The sequence below is a fragment of the Gossypium raimondii genome, chromosome 1 (genome assembly GCF_025698545.1).
Source record: "Gossypium raimondii isolate GPD5lz chromosome 1, ASM2569854v1, whole genome shotgun sequence".
Lineage (NCBI taxonomy): Eukaryota > Viridiplantae > Streptophyta > Magnoliopsida > Malvales > Malvaceae > Gossypium > Gossypium raimondii.
The window spans coordinates 20,040,898-20,056,711 of NC_068565.1; the positions used below are offsets into that span (position 1 = coordinate 20,040,898).

At 34.8% G+C, this 15,814-nt stretch overlaps 1 protein-coding gene across 1 annotated transcript; it reads left to right on the top strand.

Moving 5' to 3' along the window:
- Window positions 1-1,449: 1,449 nt before the first annotated feature.
- Window positions 1,450-12,526, top strand: LOC105785327 (transcriptional activator DEMETER). Its single transcript, XM_012611372.2, has 20 exons — window positions 1,450-1,594; window positions 2,023-2,792; window positions 3,141-5,126; window positions 5,245-5,595; window positions 6,163-6,253; window positions 6,338-7,721; window positions 7,833-7,912; window positions 8,077-8,161; window positions 8,255-8,346; window positions 8,429-8,497; window positions 8,574-8,610; window positions 8,720-8,802; window positions 9,649-10,083; window positions 10,456-10,492; window positions 10,576-10,633; window positions 10,890-11,029; window positions 11,122-11,187; window positions 11,404-11,518; window positions 11,618-11,656; window positions 12,061-12,526. Exons 2-20 carry the CDS (start codon window positions 2,249-2,251, stop codon window positions 12,174-12,176), a joined length of 5,808 nt encoding a protein of 1,935 aa, XP_012466826.1. The 5' UTR covers window positions 1,450-1,594; window positions 2,023-2,248; the 3' UTR covers window positions 12,177-12,526.
- The last annotated feature ends 3,288 nt before the right edge of the window (window positions 12,527-15,814 follow it).

The window sequence follows — 15,814 nt, forward strand, 5'->3', positions numbered from 1 at the left end:
GATTTTATTAATTTTTAAAAATATAATTTAATCTAAATTATACGTGTAAAATAAAAATAATTTAATATTATCTTAAACATAACTTTAAAGAAAAACAAATATAAACAAAACCTATAAGGAGATCATCTTACATTACAGCAACATGAAATGAGAGAATATAGTACGTAACATCATGCAGGCAAGCATTTAAAATAACTTTTATTATTATTATGGTTTTTATTTTAATGTGGGCACCCCTTCTCTTTTTGTTTGTTCCAGTCCAGACTCCGGCAAGTAAAAAAAAAAGACCGGCCGGTTCAGTTCAAAGCTAAATCACGTGTTTAGGTCATGTGGACCAAAACCACCACGTGTTCCTCTTAAAACTGTTGTCTTTTTGGCAAGTGACATATAAAGTAACTAAAACTACAATTTTTTTTTAAAATAAAAAATAGAGCTTTATTATTATAACCATCAACAAATATAAATCTATCAAGTCAGGCCTAAAATCCATGAAATTTCACTACCTGCCGTTTTCATATAGATTTGCTTCTAAAATCTATAATTCTAATTTAAACGTTTATAACCAATTTCTTTATTTTAACACAAAAATAAAATAAAATTATATTTACATATTTGAATGAAAATTGTACGGGACCAACAAAACTACTGTTTTAGACCTGTCTAATTTACATAGATTATTGTTATTTCCACAAGTAACATGTGTTTTTATTTATTTATAACAGTAACTTCTTTTACCTCCACTAAAATGGGTTAAATAATTTCCCAATTTTAACATTCAAAACAATTTTATTACAAAAACATGAAAACAGATCCATCATTTCCAATGCTATTTGTCTCATTCTAACTACATTCAAATCAAACATATTTTTCTCTTTTTCCTTATGGAACACAAAAAAGTAAAAAACTCAACACGGACCAGAGTTGCCTTGGATCAAGGACAGCAAAGGTTTAGAATTTCATTGAAGTTAAAAATAAATAAATAAATCACCACAAAATTTTAGAAATCATTTACCTCATCAATAATTCTTATTTTTTGAAAATGCGAAATTAAAAATTCACCACTTAATTTTCAAGGAAAAAAAAAGTTAAAAGAACAACTAATATTCCTTTCTTCATCGCCAATATTTTTTTAAAAAGTTAGAAAAGCAAGAATACATGCTTTCAAAATATATTAAAATCATAAAAAAAAAACATACACACTTCATGAGGTTGTTTTAATCGAACATCATATCAATTAAATCCGGGTTAAATTGGCTGTCCTATGAACTACTTGAAACCAACCAATTGAATCGGACAAAAAAAAGAACGAACCAAATTTTTCTTTATTTTATGAACTTTAAATAATTTATTTAATTAAACCGTACTAACAGAAATAAAGTAAGCATTAATACACTAATAAATAATTTAGGGGTGCCCAGTTTTGTAAAACACTGCGTGGAGTGCCCAAAGTGGTAGTTTTAAATTTGATGAATTAAAGTTTTTCATTTTTTTCTCTCTCTTATTTTTTTCTCCTGGTTTTACCATAGAAACTGACTGGTTTTTTTCCGGCATTGACTATGCTCTGAAACCAAAGCTGACCCAGAACAACATAACGGTGAGATTACGCTAAGCATTATTATGTATTTTTTTATATCAAATTTTGGACATTGATTTATGGTTTTAGCTTGGTTCATGTACATTGGCATAAACTCAATTCAGCTGTTATTTCTTTAATATCATCAACAAGAATCTTCGAAGATATTAGCAAGTTCTTTTAGTTAACAAATCCTGATTTAATTATGTGAGTAATACAATTTATTTTTGTTCACAGAAATTGAATTACATGACTTTTTGCTTTTATCTAGTTTCCCATTTCGTTCATGCTTTCCATATTTTTCCAGGACAGAAATGGTATGTTAACTTTTTATTAGTTGTTGGGAATTAATTTGGAAATGGCTTTCTAAATCATTTATTTATATCTTAGATGCTGATTTGTTTTGCTAGTTTTCTACCTGAGACATTTCTTTTATAAATTATTTTCAGGTGTTTCTGGGTTTTTTTTATGTTGAGGATGTTAGGTGGAGATTGGGTGATTTGGGAGGAAAGGATAAAGCAATGGGGTGGGAATTTTTTCTTGAGAATATTGGAATTTTGGTGATTTTCCTGGAAATTTTTCAGGAATTGGACCTTTAGAATTTAAAGTATTTTTTTCCAAGAATAAAAAGTGGAAGAAAGAGCTGGTTCAAGGATTTTTGCGTTACAATCCAAGATGAATTTTGGTGAAGATTTTTCAATTCCACAGGGAAAAGAATTCGAGTTTACGGGTTCTTGGATACCGGTAACCCCACAAAAGCCTATCCCAACAGGATCGAATCCGATCCAGGTGAGTGGCCAAGGGAACCAGTTTGGAAAGGAAAATTGGCAGGAATTTGGTGGATTTCCTACGGGATATGTTCAAGATATCCTAAATAACAATGGAGTTGCTCACAGTTTCAACCAGGATCAGTATTTTGGCAGCATAAATTTAGCAAAGAATAACAGGATGATCAATAACATTGCAGGTTCTTATAGACTTGTTCTTCAAAATGAAAGCTCGAGTTGGAATGATCATACCTGGGCAAATCTTCTGGCAACCAGAAATGCCGCAGATGGTTTTGCCTCTGCAAACAGAATCGCCAGCTTAGGCAGCGGTAATACACTGCCAATTCCGAGTTTGCATTCTCAAGAAGATAACTGGAGACGTTGCAGCTCACACCAATCCTCAAGTTCACACTTCATGAGAAATACCGACGGCTTCCTCCAGATGCCGCAATGTAAGTGGTTAAACCTATTTAAAACAGAAAATGGTGCAAATTTTCATTTTACTTCCAAATACAAGTATATGGCAATTGATTTTTATGTTTCTTTTACTATAGTAGTTTAGAGTTCACATGTAACGGACTGTTTGCGCTTATCCTGCAGAACTTTGTAATTTTTCATTATTGCAGATTCTCTTTATTAAGCTAATAGAATTCAATAAACTTTATATTCAATAAACTTTATATGAAATTGTGCAAGTCCGTTACAATGCCATGGAAAACGCGTCACGACAACATTGGTTCAACCAAATGTGCTTGATTCTCATCATTAGTAAATCTGTTTATTGAATGTTACTTTTACAGATGGATTTCCAATACCTTCTATGCCAGTCTGCAATTTAAACTCACCGGCAAGGACAGAATTCGGTGCACCCTCTCATTTCAACACCTCATTTCAATCCTTGCTAGCAACACCAGATCAAACAGAGAAGACAAGGAATCAAAATCCTGCAGCAGACGAAAACTCAGTTTCTGAAAAGGAGCAGGAAAGTTTAATTGTATGCAATAAAAAGCAATTTTCTCAACAGAACCGTGATCTCTTACAGAATATTGTCGATTCATCATCTGTGATCATTTCAGCACCAATGGAGGAAAAGGACTCTGAAAGGGGAAGTGTCCAAGGTATAGATCTGAATAAGACTCCCCAGCAAAAACCACCTAAACGAAGAAAACACAGGCCCAAGGTTATTGTGGAAGGCAAACCCAAAAGAACTCCAAAGCCGACCACTACAGCAAACGTCAACTCCAAGGACAACCCAAGTGGGAAGAGGAAGTATGTACGCAGGAAAGGTCTGACAGAACCAGCAACTCAACATGCAGATCCAACAAAGGCGTCTGACTCAACTGTTGGAACTCCAGTGAAGAGGAAGTATGTACACAAGAAAAGCCTGAAAGAACCAGCCGATGAACTGATAGATTCTGCAAACAAATCTGCTTGTGATGCTGGGATAACTATTAGGGGGAAATGCATGCACGAGACCAACCAGAAAGAACCAGCAACTCCGCAAGGAGATTGCATAAGGGACTCTGATCCTAGTCCCGTTTGTGCTCCAAGATCCTGCAGAAGAGCATTGAATTTTGACTTGGAAAACACTGGAAATGGAAGTCTGGCTGGTATACTTAATCACCAAGAGATGCTCAGTAGTAAGTCGTCTGAATCTCGCTCCATGGGATTTTCCAGTGTAGGAAATGGTGGGTTTAAAACAAGATTCACTACACAGTCTAATCAACAGAGTGGATTGGCTGTGGAAAACCTACAACTACAAGCTGAATGTAGTCACTCCCCCTTCTTGAAGAAAATGATGCCAATTGATTACATGTCCCTGCCAGGTATCACAGCTGCTACAGCCTCCCGACTTCAAGCAAAGGAGCTGATGGAAAATGTAAATGTCATGGCAAGGAATGCAAACATGTACGACGTTGATTTGAACCAAAATAGCTACAGAAATGGGTACACTTCCGCACAGCAAGCTATCCAATTTGTTTCACAAAGAAGAAACTGGGAAAATATTGATGGAACCAAGGAATTCATGTTTGAAGGACACCCTCAGTCAGTAGCAACAGTTTTGACCAACTCTAATGAAGGTAGGGGATCCAAGAGAGATCACTATCATGCCATTGAGCAGGGACAATTCAGCACAGCAGGTACAATGAGTTCCTTGCTATCCCAAGCGATATTCCAAGCGGATGAAGGTTATAGAAATGGCTACAGTAATGAGGCAGCTTTTCCCCAGGTTTCGAAAAGAAGGGTAATTGAGGATGAATTCCATGCATATAAGTATGGAATGAAGTGTTCAGTGTCACATGCTGCAGGACTACTTCAAACAAAAGGCACAAATGATGTTAATGCGGGACAATTTACATCACTGAGAGATTGTGGAACATCTGATCCCCATGTTCGAAGTGATAACATAGACAGGAGAAAAGGTGGCGTGTTTAGCCAACTCACAGGGAACAGGTATGTAAACTCTACAGCTGGTGATCTGACTTCTTCAAAGCAAAATATTTTGTCCCAACTGCATTCAGGCATCGAAAAAGTAGGAAACATAAATGGGTTAGCTCTAGTCCATAACTTAGCCACAATTGAGAACCGCAATCTTCTTCTACCAACCACCCCTGAGAAGGTCTCTACACCTCGAACTGGATTGGTTGGCCAAACATTCCATACCAATGTTTCAGAAAACAAGAAAAGAGAACCTGGTCTGCCCAGAAATGTTCCATCCAGAGTTGGAAAGATGGTGCAAGAAAAGAAACAAGTGTCTGAGAACCAGCAGTCCACCAAAGCAAGAGGTACTAACAAACCTTTATCTTTCATCAACTGTAGTACCTTGAAACTCTTGTCTACAAATTTTTCCCAAAATGTTCTACTGACCACCACTTCATCAACTGTTCTTGGTAAAATATGCAGGGCCATCAGCAAAACATGTATCTCTCAATCCAGTCGAGGAGATGATTAATAGATTCAAGGGTCTCACTCTTGAAGAAAAGAACAACAAACCCAAGGCAGAACTGCAGAATGCACTTGTTCTATACAATGGAGCTGGAACAGTTGTCCCTTATGAGGGGTTTGAGTCTATCAAGAAAAAAGTACGACCTAGAGTAGACCTTGATCCAGAGACAAATAGGGTATGGAATTTGTTGATGGGAAAGGAGGGAGAAGACACTGAAGGAACAGATAAGGAAAAATGGTGGGAAGAAGAAAGGAGAGTTTTTCATGGCAGAGTTGATTCATTTATAGCAAGAATGCATCTTGTACAAGGTACAGCCTATTACATGTTTGGTCCCAATATTCTGTAGTACAAAGACTTCTGCATCTGCTCCCTAGATTAATGTCGTCCTGGACCTTTTGATACATGATAAAAACCATTAGGAGTGTGTTTTTTGTGCATTGGGGTATAAGAAACACCGGTATGCCTGCATAAACAACAAGATGTTACAGCATGATAAAGAAATATTTCCAGCCATATTCATCACAAAATTGCCAAGCTAGCATAATATTCACAGCTCTAAAACTACTGGAACTTTTTTTTGGTAAAATAGCTTTATGGCATCTGAAAATTGAAGTTCACTCAAACAAGATAAGAACTTCAAATAATTGAACTACCATTATAGAAATTATATATTTATACAACAGCTTCCCACTAAATTTTTCTGGCCTATTTACCTAAGTTCCTGCATGAGAGAATTTGGAATTTTAGTGCCTTTTGTGTAGCCCACATGCAACAAATTGTATCGATCAAAATTACCTTAATATTCAGCATAAACACTTCAATTGAGTCTTATAGATTGTAGCATGTATGCTGACCAGTGTCATAAAACCTTGCAGGAGATAGGCGCTTCTCAAAATGGAAGGGATCTGTGGTGGATTCTGTAATAGGAGTCTTCCTAACCCAAAATGTTTCCGACCACCTGTCAAGGTAAGTTATTGTTCATACTGGAAGTACATATAAACATGAAAAATTGGAAGCAAAAAAACATTTTCCCACTTTCCTACCGTGCAGCTCTGCCTTCATGTCTCTAGCAGCAAAGTTTCCTTTGAAGTCATCATGCAAAGGAGACTGCAATGCGGAGAGAACAACAATACTAATTGAAGAACCAGAAGTTTGTGAACTGAATTCAGTAGAAACCATCAAATGGCATGAAAAGCCATTCAGGCATCAACTTGACAGCCAAAGCTCCATGACTCCCAACAGGTCAACAGATTACCTGAGGAACAGTGAGTATTCAGGTATAGAGAGAACAAGCTTTATGGGAACATATAGTCAAAGCTTGGAGGAAGAAGTGCTATCATCGCAAGGTTCTTTTGATTCCTCAGTTATTCAAGCAAATGGAGGAATTAGAACCTACTCAGGCTCCTACTCAGAAACAGAAGATCCTACTATGAGCTGCAAATTCCTCAGCATTCATGGTTCAACTCTTGACCAGATAGAGAACAGTGCCTCAGTTGAGGAATTTTACCATTGTGCAAGTGGGAGCTCACAACTTCATGAAGGAATAAAATATAAACAGTCAGAAGTTACAGAAGAGGGGCAGACATCAAGGCTGGAAAGAACAGAGAATCTCAAATGGTCTTCCTCATTCAATCAAGATAACAATTTTAGAAATCAACAATTTCGGGTACAAGCGTTTGGAGCGAGCAGCCATCCCCTACACATGACTTTGGAGTCTGAACCATGGGAAGGAGAAGGCCTTGAACCTTTCAGAGAAGAGTGCATGTCTTCCTGGGCTTCAACTGCTTCTGGACTCAACAAGCCAAAACAACCAGGTCAAAATGGAGGTAAAATCATGGTCCAACACAATGGACAACCAATAAGTCAAGATATGGCCACAACAACCTTGAATACCTTATCAGGTGAGCACATAATGCACCAAAAAGAAGTCCATACTAGAAGTAATCAACTTTGCAACAATCATCAAGAAAAGAGGAAGGACTTCCAATCAGAAAGTGCATCAGTCACAATGCCTCCAACCACTGATGCAGTCACTAAGATGCAGAAAAGTACCTCATTATCTGCTGCAAATACCCACAAGCTCACAGAAAGACCTTCTGATATTGAAAGGATGACTGCATCAGCTAAGGACAAAGCTACAGAAAACAGAGAGGTTCAATCCAATGCAAAGGAACCAATGCATTCTTCTGAAAACCAGCTTGGAGAAAATAGCAGCTTAAAGCCCAAAAGAAGAAAGGCTCAGGAAGGGAAAAAAAATGCAACTGACTGGGACCAGTTGCGGAAACAGGTGCAGGCCAATGGTTTAAAAAAGGAAAGAAGCAAAGATACCATGGATTCCCTGGATTATGAAGCAATGAGAAATGCTAATGTTAATGAGATTTCTAACACCATCAAAGAGAGAGGGATGAACAACATGTTAGCAGAACGAATCAAGGCATGTGAAATGAATTCAATTTCTAAGTAACTAATATTAGCTAGGAGTAGCTCGAAGTATTTATTAAGCAACATTTACAACATATTTAAAAGTTCTTGAAAGTTTTTGCAGGATTTCTTGAACCGACTGGTTAGAGACCATGAAAGCATTGATCTGGAATGGTTAAGAGATGTCCCCCCTGATAAAGCAAAGTAAGCCATCTCAAGTTTCACAGTTAATTCTTCAGTGTTACAGTTATTACCTTCATAAATAACAAAAGCCTTCATGGCTTCAACTAAATCAGAGTGAATAACAACTGATCTCCTGTATCTATGAAGTTTATGTTAATGGCATCATAAAATTGTTTATGTTGTAGGGATTATCTTTTAAGCATACGGGGATTGGGGCTGAAAAGCGTGGAGTGTGTACGGCTTTTAACTCTTCACCATCTTGCTTTTCCAGTAAGACTCAGAATAAAAATTTACTTACAATTCTAGTTTTGACAAGATCAACAACACTGCTCATCCAATTTGTAACATTTACATTTTCTGAAGGTTGACACAAATGTTGGACGAATAGCAGTTAGGCTGGGATGGGTTCCTCTCCAACCACTGCCTGAGTCACTACAGTTGCACCTCCTAGAATTGTAAGTAATAGACATTTAACCACTTAACATCATTTTGTTCTCATTGTCTCATTGCTCACAGATGCTAATAAGTTCCTCTTAGGTACCCAATACTGGAGTCAATTCAAAAATATCTCTGGCCAAGATTATGCAAACTTGATCAATATACATTGTAACCTCATAACCCCTCTTTTAGATATATGTGTATTCATAAAAGACTTTTACTTATCTATGCACTACTGGTACAGGTATGAACTACATTATCAAATGATTACATTCGGAAAGGTATTTCACTAGGTTCACTTTTACATCAATGCTTCATAAATTAGAATCATGTTTTGAAGTCAGGCCTTTAAAGAGCAGCAATATGCTCATGCACTAACATGTTATGTAGGTGTTCTGCACAAAGAGTAAACCAAATTGCAATGCATGTCCAATGAGAGGGGAATGCAGGCACTTTGCAAGTGCTTTTGCAAGGTTAGTGTCCAGCCTATTTCCAGCTTGCCTTTATAATGTCACAATAATTCAGGCAGATAGAAATAAGCATTGCTCAATCAGCATACATCTAAATTTCAGGCATGAGCATCAATATCAGAATCTAAGTCTTTAAAGTGTTCTTTGCTCAGTTACTGATTAGTAATCATTTATTGATGTTTTACTTTTGTTATCTGCGTAATCATATCTAAGAAACATATATGAGAAACACAACAACCTTAAAACATGCCAAGCCACTAGCTTCAACTTCTATTGGCGTCCAACATTTGTCTTTGTTCCCTAAGGCAGTAAAGGTCTTGGAGCATCCAAGAATAACTAGTATTCAATTTGGTATTCAGTCATTTCAATTGACAACTACCTGGATCTAAAATCACATAGATACTTAACATAGCCATGAATTAGTTGTGTGGTAGGCATCCTCATTGATGCGGAAACATTAATTGTGTCGTGTACATAAAGGGGAGTCCAAGATATTCCACTATAAAACAAAAAGGACCTGTCTTAAACCTTTCAAATTCCCAATAGTGTAGATGATTCTTTCCACTATGTGAAGTTGGCACACACATCAGCCAAGGAATCCAAGTCTCCGAAAAACAAAAACAAACTAATATCCCAACAAACTTTAAAGTAATAAGATAAAAAAATAAATGCATATAGTGATAAAAATGCAATACATCCACCTTCAAGACCCAAAGAAGACAACTTAGGAGGATTAAATCAATGGTAAAAGTAAAAACAGAAAGGTCAGGAACTCTTAAAACCACCTACCTTTGCTTCCAAAAGTCTAAACTTTATGTTTCACATTTGTGCCGACTTTCCTTCATGCAGTGCAAGGTTCGCACTACCAGGACCTGAAGAGAGGAGTATAACAAGTTCAACTGCTCCAATGATCTCTGAGACAAACCCTACCAGGGCTGTGAATCAAATTCCATTACCTCCGCCAGTGCATAACTTGCTTAAAGTAGGGCCTAATGTTGGCAACAACGAACCTATCATTGAGGAGCCGGCAACACCAGAACCAGAGCACGCAGAAGGATCAGAGAGTGATATTGAAGATGCATGCTATGATGATCCTGATGAAATTCCCACAATAAAACTCAACATTGAAGAGTTCACAGCAAACCTACAGCATTACATGCAGGGCAATATGGAACTCCAAGAAGGGGACTTGTCAAAGGCTTTAGTAGCTTTGAATCCCAATGCTGCTTCTATCCCTACTCCAAAATTGAAGAATGTGAGCAGGCTACGAACAGAGCACTATGTGTAAGTGGATATTTTCCCCATCATGTGACCAAAGTACCAAACACCAACCTATGATCATGGAAAACCCTGTTAATATAGTGGTCAGAAGGGGCTAAATTATAGAATGAAAATGGCTCATTAAAGTTCTATTAGCCCAGCAAATGTATCAGTAGAATACACTCTAGATAAAAATGTGCTCAACATACTTAACTTCCTGCTCCCAAATTTGGACTACAGTTATACTTGGAAATTGCTTTAAAAAGTAGACTTGCTGGTATAGAGGGAAAAAAAAGTCTAGGTCAGAGAACTTTGATGTCAACTAATCAGTAGTTTATAATTGTGACCGTGTGCAATAAACTACATTATATTCTGATACTAGCTGCAATGATGCAGATATGAGCTTCCAGATAAACATCCTCTCTTGAAACAGGTAAGTTATTCTTGAGTTCTCCAAAATTCTGCAATTTCAATGCATAACATACTATTCTAACTTCTATCTTTCAATATTTATAGATGGAAAAGCGGGAACCTGATGATCCTAGCCCCTATCTTCTTGCAATATGGACACCAGGTAAAAGGAATAACTTTGAATGTCAAGCTATATAAAGCAGGCTAAGAGATAGGCACAACACAGCTCATGCCGTTTATGATATACTTCTGTAAATAGGATACAATGTTAAGATCACACCATAGATTGCCGTTGCGTTAATAGGATATGTCATGATAGTTAGAATTCAAACTACACATTGACAAGTGCTAGTCAAAAAGATGTTGTCTGCTTTACTACAAATTAATTAGATGAGCTTCTGTAAACATGTATTTAATAGGTGAAACTGCAAACTCAATTCAACCACCAGAACAAAGTTGTGGGTCCCAGGAACCAGGAAGACTGTGCAATGAGAAGACCTGCTTTGCTTGCAACAGTGTAAGAGAAGCTAACACTGAGACAGTCCGAGGAACCATCTTGGTGAGCAAGATTTACACATATATAAATGTTATGGAAGCACAATTCGCAAATACCTCCAAGATTCACTGACATTGGCATCACAATGTGTACAGATACCTTGTAGAACTGCAATGAGAGGAAGCTTTCCCCTAAATGGGACTTATTTTCAAGTTAATGAGGTAATCTTGTTCAGGCTATTGCCAACTCTAATTCTTAGAAGCCTCAGAAGTCAGAAGAAAGGGTTCAAGTGGGATCTGGGAAACCAGAAGGCAAAACCTTACAAATTATCTTTCAGTATTCAAGAACTAACATTTTGTTGATTCCTACACTCCCTAGCACGTATAATTTATTTCATTATTAGATGTTTATAAAATTAATTTGCTATTACCACACAGGTCTTTGCAGATCATGATTCAAGCCTCAATCCAGTCGACGTTCCAAGGGAATGGATTTGGAATTTACCAAGACGAACTGTATACTTTGGAACATCTGTATCATCAATATTCAAAGGTAAGAAATTACCCACCAAGCTTTTGAACATTAAAATTGTTGTCCTGGTTCAGTAGTAAAGGAGAATGGTTACTTACAAAACTAATCTTTGTCTACTAGGACTTTCAACCGAGGGAATTCAATACTGTTTTTGGAAAGGTATGAAATTATACGTCTAAGTACTTGAATATCATATCTGCATGCAACAAACACAAGCTTCTCATTAGGCACACAAAAGAATGGTTATTTAATACAATAAGTTCATACACTTACGAATAATTTCCTACTAGAAAACCAGGTTTTATCATTTTTTTTCTTCTCTAACATTTTGAACACTCTAAAAAGGTTTTAAAAAGCGACCATGCATTTATTGAAGAATAACAGCTATTATAAGACATCCCTAGTTCAAAATCCTTCCAGAAGCATTGCAATTAATATGGAATGAAGTTCAGTCAAGCCAATTTCACTCTTTTGAGAACTAGCGATGAATGATGATCTTGCATGGATTGAAGCTTTAGCATGCTTTCACCCATGCACCTTTAACTGATTCAAATTATTTGCAGGATTTGTTTGCGTAAGGGGATTTGACCAAAAAACTCGAGCACCCCGGCCACTAATGGCCAGATTGCACTTTCCTGCCAGTAAGCTGGCCAAGATGAAGACTGAAAACAACAAATGAACCAGCTATAATACAAAGATGATTGTTACTGCAAGGTACCAACTAGTGTTGATCCATAAAGGTAACTAAAATAGCAAACCAGTATCTGCCCTTACAGAGAACAAAAATTTGCAGCCGTAGCAGAGAAGAAATTTTTTTACTGACATTGTTGTACACAATTGTTCTTTGTCTAACATGAGATGCATTTACCCATGTTAGCACTTCAGAACGAACTGTTTGTTAGTGAAATTTTGAACCCCATGGTAAGTGGACTAATGTAGTCTGTCAATTTAACAAAACTGTGATGTTATTTAAATTCATGCTCTAAAGAGAGCCATTTTTTCAATAATAGCCAGAAATATTTTTCCCTACTCATGCTCCAATCTATAATACAGTCTAGACTTGGCAATTCGTGTATCTATGCCGTGTGTTGTGTTGGTATTATTTTTCATGTCATATCATGCTTAAGGTGTTACATGCTTTCAAAAGAGTTGACATGTTAGAATTATATAATTACATACATTTTGACAATCGTGTATTCATATCATGTTACTTTTTCATGTCATGTTTGCGTCAATACATACGCATTACATATGCAGATAGAAATAAAACAGTCACGATAATTGTTACACCCTGCAGTGGACTTCATCTCTGCAATGATCACAACTAAGGTGTAGTTGAGCTCCATTACCATCTGTACTCAGACCTTTTAGTGCTTCAACAACTATTGAACTTCAACATCTCATTGCTAATTTCAGGTTCATTTAGAGGACAGAGAGACATTTCTCACAAACCTTATTTACCTAACTCTTTCTACTAAAATAGAGAATGCTTTAACCTTTCAAATGGTAAAATATTTCAACAAGCTGTGAAAAGCCTTATGCTTATAACATGGTAAAAATAACATGAGGTGTAAAAAGCTTTCTTACCAGTTAATTGCTTCATTGACAAGAAGTCACCCTTCATTATATTAGACTAGGACCTGGTCCATTACTTTGTAACAAGCCCATGGTTAACAGTCATAAGTGTAGGACTGACATACTTCTAAACAACTTCTGACATCAATGTTTATTAGAAAAGGAAAAGATAGGTACCTTCTGCAAATACTTCTCCATTCCATTTGTCCTCAAAGACGAAGAGAAAGACATCAACCACACAATAGCTTCCATCTTCAATAACACATTTTGGTAACCCACTTCTCAAGGCTAGAGTAAATGATTTGATTTAGTAAAAATGTGACAAGTACAACCACAGATAGACCTTCCCAATCTCAGCAAGCCTACATACATTCATGCAAAAACTCATTAACCGAATTTCAAAGCCAATAATGTAGTATTGAAAAATAAATTGCTCTTATTGAAATTGGGTTCTCAAACTTGGCCCAGATTTGGCATTTAGACTAAGATACTGCAGCAATTCATGGTGGCACATAAAGCAAAATATGCATAGTAGTATATAATATAATTCCAAAAACAGTCAGGGGCTTGTACATATACACGATGAAGGGATAAATAGCTTTTTCCTTGGGTACGAATACACCGACAATAATAGAAAGTTGATAAAATGCGTCTTGCGTACACGTGTGCTTAAAACCTTTCCTAGTACGTGTATGCTTAAAGTCTTTCCCACTAAAGGGGAAATCTTTTATATGTATATTTCATAGCAATCATCCAATTATCGTGCAAGAAAACTATATATCAAAATATGTATTTATTACAAAAATAAGTTAAAATTGTGTGGAAGATTCATCATAAATAGCGATCCAAACAATTGTTTAACAAACAATTTACAAGCACTTCTAGAATATCATAAAAGTAGAAGAAATATTAGATTTAGCACTTTTACTTCATCTTCAAATTCTCACTATTTATCAAAAATTTTGATTTAATTCATTGCAATATATTATACAGCAATAAATAAATAAATAAATAAATAAATAAAAGAAATCTTAGATATCAAACTCACAGAGCTCCATTCTTCTCTCTTTTAAAACTTTCTGAATATCAAAACATGTATTAAACTTATACATTTGAATTATCATAAAATTTTATTGAAGATAATAAAATGAAGTAAAAATTAATCTTAGAATTTATATTCTTCGATTCACTTACTTCTATTTTCTTGTAAACCAAATAACAATTTTATTATATACAGTTTAAAAGATTATAGGAACAAAATGAACCATAGATTCTTCACTTTCTTCCATTTTCTCAACAAACAAACAAGGATGAACAATTTAAAAAAAACAATATTTGATCGAGAACAAAACATATACCAAAAAGAATCTAAATCATTACAATAAAACATTAAAAGGAAAATGAATCATAGATATTAAACTCATGGGATTTAACTTTCTTTTCTTTTCTTTGGGTTTTTTTTTCTTTTAATTTTCTCAAAACCAAAACATGAATTAAACTTAACGCAAAAGGAATACATTTGAAAGATCAAAAATTTCATTGAGAAAAAACAAAGAAAAGAACAATGGAATCTTAGAATATATACTCTTCAATTTGCTTTCCATTTTTCAAAAAGCAAACAACAATTTTATCATCATACACAATTTAAAAAGATCACAAATAAATCATAGATTTTTACCTTCATTATCTCAACAAAACAAACAAACAAGGATGAACAAAGGGAAAAGAGAAGATCTAAAACAAAATTTGAAAAGAACATAAATTAAACAATACCTTCGTTGAAATCATAAAAGAGATTATAAGAGTGAAAGAAATAAATGAAAGGGGAATCCAGCTAGGTATAGATGTGAGATAATAATAACACTTATCATCATTATTATTTATTTGTTATTTGTTTTAATTAATTTGCTGCCATTTGTTCTTCCCTCCTCTACTTGGTTTACTGTGATAATCCGAAGTAACGCATGAATTTTGTTAAAGCTTTATACAACTTTCCTATGTCATGGATACGTGTAACATCACTTGGCTCTAGTTTCAATAATTAGGCTTATGGAAAGTGGCTCATTCCCTCGTAATTATCGCGAATACGTTACATTACCTTATTTATTTTATTTAAGATTTTGATGTTTGATTCGCAATACATAATATTATCTTAAAAAAGCAACATAATGCTACCAAAAAAGAAATAAGCCTTATGTGGCACACTAATCTGATGACAATTATAATTAATAATTAATAAATTTCATTAAATAAATCTAACAAATATTTCTATATTAAAATAATCAAAGATTATAGTATTTTATTAAAACAAAAGGCTATGGGTTTATAAGTGTTGAGTTTAAATTATAAAATCTGTATAGTGTATTATTCAAAATTAAATACATATTATAATTACATTGTTTAAAGTAGAGTAACCATAAATATAATATTATAAAAATTAAATTTAACAATTTTAACATTAAAATAAATTAATTTCATAATATATATAATAAATAACCTATTCAAAAGTTATTAATAACATTATTTAAATTATAATAAATTAATATTAATATTCAAACCATGGTTTTTAATATTAATATAAGCAATTCTAAATTCATTATATTTTTAAAAAATTGAATTATTTTAATTCTTTTATGAAATTCATTTACAATATTAAATAAAACTAATTTTATAAAAATATATTATAAAGGTTCACACATGGATACAAACTAATATGCTACTAATAATGGCGGCATCTGAAGT